The sequence below is a fragment of the Pantherophis guttatus genome, chromosome 7 (assembly GCF_059756535.1).
Source record: "Pantherophis guttatus breed Tessera chromosome 7, ASM5975653v1, whole genome shotgun sequence".
NCBI classification, from domain to species: Eukaryota; Metazoa; Chordata; class Lepidosauria; order Squamata; family Colubridae; genus Pantherophis; species Pantherophis guttatus.
In genome coordinates this window covers 59,881,955-59,895,027 of record NC_142069.1, presented here as the reverse complement: position 1 = coordinate 59,895,027, position 13,073 = coordinate 59,881,955, and the positions used below count along the sequence as shown (strand labels likewise).

The following is a 13,073-nucleotide window of genomic DNA, read 5'->3' as shown; positions in this document are numbered from 1 at the left end:
TGGGCAGTTATCAATTCAGAGTGATGCCATTCAGCCTACAAGGAGCTCCCGCTGTATTTATGCAACTGATCAATGAAGTCTTTCAGGAACTTCTATACATCAAAAAAGCACAACAAAGAATGTTCTTTCTGTGCCAACTCAGAAAGCTCAAACTGCCTAAGGAGCTGCTGATACAGTTCTACAGAGGAATTATTAAGTCTGTCATCTGCACCTCTATAACTGTCTGGTTTGATTCTGCAACCCAACAAGACAGACACAGACTTCAGAGGATAATTAGAACTGCAGAAAAAATGATTGCTACCAACCTGCCTTCCATTGAGGATCTGTATACTGCATGAATCAAAAAGAGGGCTATGAAAATATTTACAGACCCCTCACATCCTGGACATAACTGTTTCAAGTCCTACCCTCAAAGTGATGCTATAGAGCACTGCACACCAGAACAACTAGACACAAAAACAGTTTTTTCCTGAATGCCATCACTTTGCTAAACAAATAATTCCCTCAACACTGTCAAACTATTTACTAAGTCTGCACTATTATTAATCTTCTCATCGTTCCCACCATCCATCTCCTTCCACTTATGACTGTATGACTGTAACTTTGTTGCTTGTATCCTAACAATTTATATTGATATGGTTTCCTGATTGCTTATTTGTACCCTATCTATCATTAAGCGTTATACCTAATGATTCTTGATGAATGTATCTTTTCTTTTATATACACTGAGAACATATGCACCAAGACAAATTCCTTGTGTGTCCAATCACAATAAAAAATTCTATTCTATTCTATTCTATTCTATTCTATTCTATTCTATTCTATTCTATTCTTTTCTTTTCTTTTCTTTTCTTTTTCTTTTTATTAAGTTTTTGATTTAAGAACAAAACACAAAACACAAAACGATACCCAGTGTATAATACAAAATAGGGAGAAGCGGAGGAATTTTTTCTTCATCTTCAGGTCTTCCAAAATTCTCTTTGCATTGGCACTGGCATTATTTCTTCCAAATTCCCAGTTGCGTAGTCCACAAATGGTTGCCATATCCTCCAAAATATATTTTCTTTCAATAGTCCTTTTTTGAATTTTATATCACACGTTAACTTATCATTAAGAGCAATTTTCCAAACTTCTCTGGACCATTCATTTATTTTGTATTCAATATTCAATTTCCAGTATCTTGCAATCACAATTCGTCCCATAATGACCAATATCCTTACAAGCTCTCTTTCATCAATTGTTAACACCTTATCATTCAACTTTAGTATGAGGATGGTATCTACTCCCAACTTTACCTTCTTTTTAATTATTTTACTAGATTCTTCTTCTATTCATAACCAAAAATTCTTCACTTTACGACATCCATACCACATGTGTTCGTATGTCCCATTCTCCACTTTACATCTCCAACATAACTTACTAGCACTTTTATTCATTTTATATAATCTTATTGGGAACAGGTACCATTTCCAGATAACTTTATAACTATGCTCCTTTATTCTTATTGATAAGGTCCTCATTATTCTACTATTCCAATTCAAAATCCATTCCTGTTCTGTAATATCTGTTTCTAAATCTTTTACCCAATTATCTTTCATCACCATTTGTAAGTTACTATCCAAATTAATAATTTTATATACCTTACTAACCAATCCCTTAATTCCAATTTCTTCTATTCCTAATTGGGATACTCTTTCTTCAAATTCCGTTTTTAACCTTTTTACCCTCGTTCTGTCCTTATATTTCTTATTCCAATTATTAACCTGTATCTTCTCCCACCAATTCAACTTCCACTTTTCATATATTTCCTCTTTTTTAAAATCATCTCTTACCACGTTTATCCATTCTTTTATTCCTTCCAGATTTTCCTTTTTTAACACCTGTTTCCTCTCCCTATTTAAATTTATGGGAAAATCCCCATCTTCCAAATTCCCCAATTGTAATCTGTCTGGAATCAATTTTCTGTCAAATTTACTCCAAGTTTTCAACAAACTATTTAACAAATCATTTCTAACTTTAATTTTTTCCGGTATATTCTCCATAAAATATATTCTTCCCCATTTTTCAATTTCTCCCAACTCCAATTTTTCCCATAATTCGTTTCAACCAACAATTATTTTAACTACAGTCCTCACTTGAAAGGATCTATAATAATTAATCAATTTAGGTATCCCAAGACCTCCTTCCTTTTGATTTTGATACCATAATTTTTTAACCATCCTAGCCCTTTTATCACCATTACAAAATTTGTCAATTGTTGAAAGGCAATTAAAACTGGAAAGAAGAAAATAACAGCAGCTCTGGAAAAGAGAACTGTTAGACTAAGTGTGCACATGAAAGGAATTTTGAATGTTACACAGTTGTGGACTTTTATATAAAATCGAAATTCTTTCTCTCTCTAGCTCCATTCTTCCACTTCACTAATAATTTTATTTTTAAAAACATTTTAAAATATTGGAACAGATATATACATATATTTTTTCTCCCTTTTTTTTATTCCTTTATTCCTTCACAATAAATGTTTACTTAATTGGATTAAGGCACATAAGAGCCTGAAGAAATTCCTTTTTTTCCCTTTCTTCTCTTTTCTTTTTTTAATTTACTGATTGGAGATTGTTATTTGAATGGGTTTTTGGCTATTTTACACAATTGGATTAAGACATACAAGAGTCTGAAGAAATTTTCCCGTTTTCTCCTTTGGTCTCTTTTTTTTTTTTCTTTCTCACTTGTTGATTGGAGATTTTTACTTGAATTTGTTTTTGGCTATCTCAGATGATTGGATTAGGGCACACAAGAGCCTGAAGAGTGTTGTTTTTTTTGGGGGGGGGGTTTCTTGCTTTGCTGCATTTTCCTTTTTTCCCTTTTTTTGGCTTTTTTCTGTTTTCTCTTTTTCTTTTTAATCTTTTGTAATCTCCTGCCATCTACAAAACAGATTAGGGTTGAGAAGAACCTGAAGATATATTACCCTACCGTGTCGAATTGGATTACTTATAGAAATGAGCAAAAAAGCAGCAGTTATTAGTTCTGCCGGATCGACCCCTTCTTCATCACCAGCGGGAGGACAATGATCAATACAGATGATGATTCAGCAGGAAAAAGAGAAAGAACATGAGAAAGAAAAAGATGCAACAATGCAGATGATTTTGCAAGGAATACAAGACATAAAATCTAAAATAGAGAAAACAGATGAAAAAGTGGAGAATATACAACAGATGATGAAGAAATATGAAGACAGACTTGAAAAAATTGAAGAAAAAGAGGAACAAAGAGATAAAAAAATCAGAGATATGGATTATAGATTAGAAGAAGTTGAACGTGATAGAAGCAGCTTAGGATGGGAGATGGATAAATCAGAATTTTACTTAAGATTTCAAAATGTGGAGGAAGAAAAAGGAGAAAATTTGGCGGAAAAAATGATAGAAATTCTTGCAGGAGCTCTAGAAATTTCTAAAGAAAAAATGTTTGATGGCGTTGATGAAATATACTGAGTATATACTAGGTATGCAATGAGAAATAAACTACCAAGAGAAGTCCACATAAGATTTACCAAAAAATCAATCAAAACACAAATATTGCAGATAGCAAAAGAGAAGGCGTTACAATACAAGAGCAAGGAAATTATGGTGCTAAAGCAAATAGCGAGAAGAATAAGAGAGCTGAGAAGAGAGTATCAATTTTTGACAAAAATACTGCTCCAGAAAGGAGTGAACTACAGATGGCTGATACCAGAAGGATTGGTGTTTACATGGCAAACACAAAGATTTAAAATAGATTCAATTGACAAAGCTAAAGCATTTCTTGTGGAATATATAAGAGAAAAAGATGTGCCAAGAAGGGAAGAGTCACTGCTCCAACTAGAAGAAGAGGATCTCCTGATGATGGGAAAGGAGGAGAGCGCATTAGAAGGCGCAGTAGGAGGTGCCATAGAATACAAAGAACAACGTGAATTGAGACCTAATAGATCAACAAAACCAACACATAAAGTATAAACATGGAGGAGAAAAAATTAATCACAATAAATATAAATGGACTTAATATAGCAACTAAAAGAAGAAAGATATTTCACAAATTGGAGAAATTGAAAATGGACATAATTTATTTACAAGAAGTGCATATTAAAAAGCAGCATGAACCACTTTTGGTACAGCCCAAACTAGGGAAATTATTTGCTTCACTGCCACAATGTAAGAAAAGAGGAGTGGTTTTGTACATTAAAGATACAACATTAGCGGAAAAAATTTATGAAGATGGAGAAGCACGAATTCTGATGGTGGAAATAACAGACAATAACAGGAAAATATTGTTAACAGCGATATATGCTCCTAGTGACAATCAAGAAGACTTTTATAGAAAATTACATTTGAAATTAATAGAGCTGGACTACGAAAACATCTGTATGATGGGAGACTTCAATGGAATAGTAGATGAGAAAATGGACTATTATACACAAAAGACAACAAAACAAAGTAGGAAAACTTTGCCAAAATCTTTTTTTAAGATGATAGAGGAAATAAACTTAAAAGATATATGGAGAGAAAGAAATGCAGAAAATAGACAATATACTTTTTACTCCAATAGACATTTATCATGGTCTAGAATAGATATGATATGATTGACAATGGACTTGACCTCGAATATAGAAGAAATAGTCATATAGGTTAATACCTGGGCAGATCATAATCCAATGATGATGAGTTGGAAAGGACAAAGGAGAAGGTCCAGATGGACTTTAAACACTACAATTTTAAAAGAAAAGGATTTCCTACAGAAGATGGAGAAAGAATTAGCTTTTTTTTTTAAGAAAATAGAAAAGAGGATACATCACTGCAGAATTGATGGGACACCATGAAAGCCTATGCCAGAGGCCTGATTATAGACTATATAAGGAAAAGAAATATTAAGAAAAGACAAGCACATAAAACTTTAGAGGATGATTATAAGACATTAGAAAAAGAACTGCAGAAGTTCCCACACACACAAAAAAAAAACACATTAAAATAAAAATGGATATGATTAAACATAAAATGGGATTATTAGAGAAAGAAGGGTTAGCACAAAAAATCAGGAATGCTAAACAGAAATATTTTGAAGATGCTAATAAACCAGGCAGATGGCTAGTGTATAAATTGAAAAAAGAAAGAAGCTCAAGGAAAATAACTCAGCTAACAGATGATCAAGGACAAATTAGATTTGGAAATGAGGAAAAGAAGAACATTGTACAAGACTATTACAAAAAATTATATGAAAAGGAAAAGATAGAAGAGGAAAATATTAAACAATATTTACATAAGGCGAACTTACCTCAGATCCCAAAAGATGTTGAGATGATGTTAGAATGGAATATAACAATGATGGAGTTGACAGAGGCTATTAAAAAACAAAATTTAATTTCTTATACTTCCCGATTTTCTCATCAATTTCTCTTATCAGTCTGTCATAATTCAACTTTTGCATTTCATTCATCTTTGTTGATAATATTATTCCTAAGTATCTTATATTTTCTTTAACTTTTATTCCAAATTGATTTTTAAATTTCTCTTTTCCTTTTTTTATATCCCAGTTTAATAACATTTCTGATTTAGCCCAGTTTATAGATAATCCAGTAAACTCTTCAAATTCCTCTAAATGCATCTTAATCTTTTCAATATCTTTTTCTGGATTTTTCATTACAATCAGGGTGTCATCAGCATACAAATTAATTTTAACACCTTTATATCCAATAATATCTTCGTCTTCTTCTATTTTTACTGCTAAGATCTCCATAGCTAGTAAAAACAATACTGGAGATAGAGGACACCCTTGTCTTATACCCGCTTCCAAAATTATCTCTTTTGTTAAGATCCCATTCACTTTTACTCTGGCAACCCCCTTTTGATATAATTTTGAAATAACTTGAGTAAATTTATCTCCAAATCCATAAGCCTTAATCAATTCTATAATCGTTTCCCATTGAATTGAATCAAATGCTTTAAATATATCCAACGCTAATATTCCTATTCTATCCTTATTATACTCTGCAATATTTATAATATTCAAAACTCTCCTAACTATGTCTGACATATATCTACCTTTCACAAAACCTACTTGATTACCATTTATATATTTGTCTATAAAGCTATTTAATCTATTCGCTAAAACAGCTGTAAATATTTTTGCATCCTGATTTATTAGGGAAATAGGTCTATACGATTCTACCAATTCTAAATCTTTTCCTGGTTTGGGAATCAAAGAAATCAGTTATCTATTCCAAGACGCTGGAATATCCACACCATGCAAAATTTTGTTATACAATTTTTCTAATTTTGGCACTATTATGTCTTTAAATTCCTTATAAAATTCTGCCGGCAACCCATCCTCGCCTGGTGCCTTCCCCAATTTTAATTTTTGGATCGTTTCTATAATTTCTTGCTGGGTTATACTTCTCTCCATTTTTTCCTTATGTTCCATTTCTATTTTTCTATGTTCATATTTTTTTCAAAAAGTCCTTCAATTTCTTACTATTTCCTTTTTAGAGTAAAGTTTTTGAAAACAAATTCTAACAATCTCACATTTATCTTTTTTCTTATTACATCTTTTACCTTTTTCATCTATTAATATTCCAATTTCTCTTCTACATTTCTTATCTTTAGCCATCCTTGCCAATAATTTAGAATTCTTATTACCAAATTCAAAAAATTCTCTTTTCAAATACATTAAATTCTTTTTAACAACTTCAATATCTTCAATTACCTGCTTATCTTTTAATTGTCTCAATTCTTCCCCAATTTTTTATTTTTAGTTCTTGAAAATTCGATTTCTAATTCTTGTATTCTTTTCCCTTCCATTTCCATTTTTTTATAATCTTTATATTTTTTATATGACAATTTTATACTTTCACCCCGAAAAATCACCTTCATTGTATCCCATACCACATTATAATTCACTTCATCATTATCATTCCATTTCCAATTTTCCTCCCAAATTTCAATCATTCTTTTTTTACCTTCTTCATTTTTATACAATTTAGCATTATACCTCCAATTATTTTCTTTCTTCTCAGTGTATACATTCAACTCCATAATTACATTTGCATGATCTGATTCTTTAAATATCCCAACATCAACTTTTCCAACTCTATAAATCTCTTGACACCATAATATAATCAATCCTTGAATATGGATTGATTAGAATGGAAAGTATAAACCCTTTCTTGACCTTTAATTTCTCGCCATGTATCAAATATTCCGTTTTCTATCATCCAATTATCTAATATACTCATTTGAACATTATCACCATACCGGGTTACATTAGTAGTATCATATTTACTTCGAATAAGATTGAAGTCACCCGCCACAATCAATCTGCCCTTACTTTCTTTCCGCAGTATTTTTGATATTCTCATCAGGAATTCATTTTGTTTTTCATTAGGTGCATAAATATTAACCAATGTTACAGTTTCTTCGTTAATATTACCAACAATTATCAAATATCTACCTTCGGAGTCCACTACACTTTTTAATTTTTCAAATTGAACCCTACTTGAAATTAAAGTTGCGACCCCTCTCAATTTTGAGGTTCCAAATGCTTTCTCATAGAACTGTATTCCTTTTATATACAACTTATTTGAATCCTCGGACTTTTGATGAGTCTCTTGCAAAAAGATTATATCAGGTGACTCCCTTCCCATTTTTAATTCTAAACGTTTTCTTTTAATTTGATTCCCAGTGCCTTTAACATTCCATGACATAATTTTAATCACACCCATCATTATATTCAATATTTTCCATTTCTTCCTCCTCCTCCCTACTGTGAATCTTTCCCAACCCATCACCAATAACAAATTTAAAAAAAACAAACAAACAATTTTTCTTCTTCCCCCATCGCTTTCATTTAATTCCAGCCGCCTTGTCTTCCAAGAATGGGGGAGAGGGAATGTGTCTGTCAATCCAGCCATCTCTAGCTCCAGGCATTGTTCTTATGCTTCTTTTCTTTCTATTACTCTATTAATATTACTCTATTACTTCTTTTCCACACTCAGATCCATCACTTGAGTCGGGCCCAGAACCAAGTTGATCTTCCATCTTACTTTCTTCACCAACATTTTCTCCTCCATTTTCTCTACTTTTTTTTTTTGAAAATCCAACCGCTCTTTTGTTGGTTTTCTTTTATGTTGTGGTTTAGCTTTAAGTTCTGGGCCCTCTCCAGCTGCAGCTCCTTGTTCCTTATCCGGATTTAATTCCTTCCTCACTCCATATTCACCCATCTGAAGCAATTCAGCTTTCATACTAATAACATCCTCTTCTTTCTCAATCAGCCCAAGTTTATGCAAATAATCAACAGGATTAATTTTAATATCAATTGTATGCATTCTTCTGTTATAAAAGAAATGTTAATTGTTGTGGAAATCTCCAATTATATTTAATGCCTTTATTTCTCAATAATTTTGTAATTGGCTTTAAAGTGTGCCTCCATATACGTTCCTCCTGATAAACCTCTATCTTGTCCCCTTCTATTTGAAGAATTTTATCTCCATCCTCTCTAATTTTTGACATCACTTTCAATTTATCATTTATACTTGCAAACTTAACCAGAACATTTCTCTTCTTTCCTTTATTACGTCTCATTCCAATTCTGAAGACACTTATTAAATCCTCCACCGTCATCATTTTGTCCATTCCAATTGAGTTTAGCCAGTCCAGTACTCTCTTTCGTATATTATCCACAGTTTGTTCAGAAATTCCTCGCATGACCAGATTGGCTTTCCTTACTCCTTCCTCCAATAGGCATAATCTCTTATCTTGTTGACAATATTTATAAACGAGATCTCCAATTTTTCCACCCATTTTTTTAGTATGTATTTGCAATTGATCAATGTCATCTTTTATCATAGCTGTCTCTGCTGCATATTTTGCAAAGTTATCATTAATTTCACCCATAAATTTTTTATATGTTTCTACATTTTGAGCTTTAATCTGTTCCAATTGTTCAGCTCTTTCTTTCTTTTCCTCCTCCATTCTTTTATTTAATCCTTCATCCATTGTATTTAATCTTTCAGTAATTTTATTAAAAGCCAATACTATTTGTGCCATATCAGTTGCCATCTGGGCTGAAGATTTTATACTCATATAATCAATAATCAATAGTCAATAATCAAATTGTATTTGTTTAGAGGGTCTAACAAGGGACCATGTGCTGCTTTCCAGTTTTGTATAAAAAGTCTGAGACGGTTTAAAATATTGGAAAAAGATAATCTGAGATTCCAAGTCACTTCCACTTTTACCACAATCTTTACAAAAAAAGAAATTTTTATCTTATTTTTAATTCCCCAGTCGTGTATTACTTCTATTCAACCATCCGATGGCAGCATCCACTAAAAAACAGTATCCACTCTCTCCTATGACTTCCTTCTGTATCCAATCACAATCAGCTTATTACAACATACTATCATCCGCCTTCACTTTTAACTTTATCGCCATTTTTGCTTGCAAGTCATTGTATAAATAATAAATTTCAACAATTTATCTTCCCTTCTTCCACCTAATCTTTCATTTCTACTTTTTTCCAGTCAGAGGAATTTTATTTACTGAACAAAGTTTCAAAAGTTCCTCATTTAAGTCTTCATCCTTTTTTTTTTCCGAGCGTTTTAACAACCACAATTGGAGTGCTTGATGTAATTCCAAACTTTACTTACTCCTCGAGTGTTACAAACTCCGCAACTCCGCAGGACTGATCCCCTTGGCTTAAAACTATCGTTACCGCCTCTTTAATGTCTTCAGACTGCCGGTTAAGCGTTTATCTCAATCCCCTTCCCCCACTCCCCTCCAGGCGGGTAAGCCCCCTGGAGAGTTTGCAGGGTTTCCGAGAACCGAGACGCAATCCAAACCAATTCTTAAAATCAGAACGCTCTCTGCTCACTTTTAAACTTCTTCTCAGCTTTTCTTTTACTGTGCTATTTCAAGTTCTTCCTTGCTTTCACTTTACTATGCCGGAGCGAGAGATTGGAGATGTTACTACGCTGGCATCAGGCCACACACCCCTATTCTATTCTATTCTATTCTATTCTATTCTATTCTATTCTATTCTATTCTATTCTATTCTATTCTATTCTATTCTACAATAGTGTGCTCATGTAACTGGATAACATATTGATTTACACCAAAACCGTAGAAGAATACATTGTCTTAGTACGCCAGGTCCTAAGCAAACTATTAGCCACCAAACTCTACATCAAGTTATTGAAATGCAAGTTCCATAAGTCGTAATTACACTATTTGGGATTCCGCATTTCTCCAAAGGGTGTAGAGATGGACCCTGTGAAAGTAAAGGCCATTTTGGACTGGAAAGCCCCAAGAACACGAAAACAACTACAAAGCTTCTTGGGGTTTGCGAACTTTTACCATCAGTTCATCCTGTCCTTTGCTCACGTGGCTCTTCCATTAACAGATCTATTGAGGACCAAACAATTAGTCCAAAAGTCCAGGTCAACCAGTACAGTGGACATTTGCTTGTCAGCAAGCATTTGAGCATCTGAAGGTGTTGTTTGCACGAGAACCAATATTAAAACATCCAGACTCCACCAAGCTATTTGTGGTGCAGGCAGACGCCAGCGATGTAGCGGTGGCAGCGGTTGTCTTGCAAGCAAACAAGGAAGGAAAGCTGCAACCGTGTGCATATACCTGTTGTGGTCCGCCAGCAGCCTGCAGAGCTGGCAGCGGAGTCGGACAGTGAGGAGGCTGAGGAAGAACATGGGCCAGTCCTGGAGGCTGGGAAAGGCCCAGATGAAGGCTCTGTGTTGGAGGCAGAGATGGGGCCAGGGCCATCTGGGAGTGATGTGCGGACTTCGGAGCCTCCAGAGGCTGACATCAGAGAGGCAGAGAAACAGGAGGAGCCTGTTCCTAGTGCACTTATGAGAAGAGCTGCCAGAAGGCAAGAGCAGCTAAAGCAAAAGGGATGACTCGGGAGAAAGTCAAAGGACTACTTTGTCTGAATTTGTACAAAAGAAGTTTAAGTTTTGATATAATTTGATTATTTAAACAAAAAGGACATTAAAACTGATGAATTGAGCCCATACTTTGTAAAGTAAGGCTTGTAAAATAAGCTTGCAAAGCAAGACTATATCAATAATAATATAGAAATTAAGGCAATGAAAGTCTACATTTTGCTATGTTAATTTGCATGCAAAATGATAGAACATTTGGTTTTTCCCTGAAAAATGTCACTGTTCATAGTTTCATGACATTTAAAAGCTATTAAAAGATTATCATGAAACTAAACCAAACTTGGAAATGTAGCCAGAAACAAAAGAAAGTAGAACTATTAAAAATAAATAAACTCTGATTTAATAGACTCTTTAATTCATTTGTAACAAAAGAAAAAGATCAAATAGTAGAAAAGAGCTATCAAGGAGACATCTTTGCTATCAGAGCAATGTGTTCAGGATTGTGTAGTCTTATTTTAACAGTAAATCTCAAAAAAGCAAAAATGAGATAGTTTTTAAGAATCTATCTCCTTGGAAACAGTAGTTGGTAGAAAGAAACTGATTATAAGTGGAGGAGTTCTTGGTGTAAAGAGAATAAAACTGCCTACCAATACAAGTTGTTAATTTTTCGTGTGATACATATGAAACAACCTTACTTTGCTAAAATATTTATTTCAAATTCCCAAGGGATGTTTTTCAAGGAAAACCTTCTCATGTGTTTATCCTATTTCTATTTTTCTCCATGCCATTTTGAGTAGAACACCTCCATTTGTAAAATCTACAAGAGTTTATATGAAAAGAATACATCAGAATAGGAAGATTTCTAGCCACTTAAGCACTCTGTGGAAGGAATACTGGAATAACACACCTGCATGACAATAAGAAGGTCAAAAACTAAGATGAAGGAAGCCAGGAAAGCTCTTGAAACTTCATCACTTGGCAGAAATCCACGATTCAACTTGTCCCAGCTTATCCAGTCTGTTGTGATGATCAGCACAATCACTGAGGTCAAAGTAAATAAAACTGTCCTAAAAAGAAAAATTCAAAATTCAATTAAGATTACTAATTACTAATTACTTTATAGCTATCTCCAAAACAATTTGAAAATAACAACATAATTTTCTTTGTTATACTTAAAATACCATGCATGGATATTCTTGTAAATCAATCTTCTGCAACTAGATTTGTTCTATATGTGGTGGGCTACTACTCTATCATTCCTAGGCAGGTCCCCAAATTACCATTGATGAAATTTGCTGCTGCTACAAATAAATTCCAATGAGCCTGTCAAAAAACTGAGCAATGAGTGGAAGTTAGCAATAGTGACTGGAAGAATATTGTAGAGGTGACCTTTTCCTTTCCTTTCTCTCCCACCCCAGACCTGTCCAATACCACTGGGAGCATATGGGACACACAATCGTATTGAGGAAGATTGCATATGGATTTATTCTTCATGAATCACAAATGCATGACTCTGGGATGTCTATCTAAGAATGGGATAGTGATTATAAATCTTTGAATTCATTGGAAAGGAATGCTAGTATGTATATGAATGGGTCTACCACCTTCTTGCATTCAGAGAAGATCCATTCTTAAGTACTGTCAAGATCTTTAACATGTCATAGATTTGATAGAATTATCCATGTTTGGGCTGCAAACATTCAAAACAATGAGAGGTCCTTTTCACTTGCTTGTGAAAGTATATATATGGATCATTCATTGATATGACCTGAAGTATGTGTATGTACATACTCTCTCTATCTCTATCTCTCTGTGTCCCCTTCTACTTAGTTTCTGACTGTTGCCTTTGTTCTTACTCACTAGAATGTCAATTCTAACTGGCAGACTGTGAAAATATTGTCCTAGCCTTAACCAGCTGAAATCTTAAGTAGCTGATATAAAAGCTTAAATTATAGTTATATTACTTTCCCCACAATATTAGTGAACTATAACCATATTCATTAAACAGCAACTACTTACAGTAAGACATATATTAACAAATGAAACCCACAATTATTTAGGAAGGCAATTAATATAGTTTTGCCACAGACAACCACTAAATTGCTTGCTTTAGGCTCTCCTTGCACATTAGCTGTGAATCTCTGTTCCAAATATG

General features: G+C 33.5%; 1 protein-coding gene across 3 annotated transcripts in view; it reads right to left on the bottom strand.

The window, feature by feature from the left end:
* Nucleotides 1-13,073, bottom strand: part of TMEM117 (transmembrane protein 117) — a 627,686-nt gene that overhangs the window by 154,195 nt on the left and 460,418 nt on the right. For 2 of the 3 annotated variants that reach the window (XM_060689057.2, XM_060689060.2), the window contains 2 exons: nucleotides 11,826-11,985; nucleotides 5,302-5,367 (listed from right to left, as the gene is read on the bottom strand). In XM_060689057.2, coding sequence (XP_060545040.1) covers nucleotides 5,302-5,367; nucleotides 11,826-11,985 — 226 coding nt within the window. The remainder of the gene's footprint in view (nucleotides 1-5,301; nucleotides 5,368-11,825; nucleotides 11,986-13,073) is intronic. The other variant, XM_060693247.2, reaches the window with a different exon arrangement.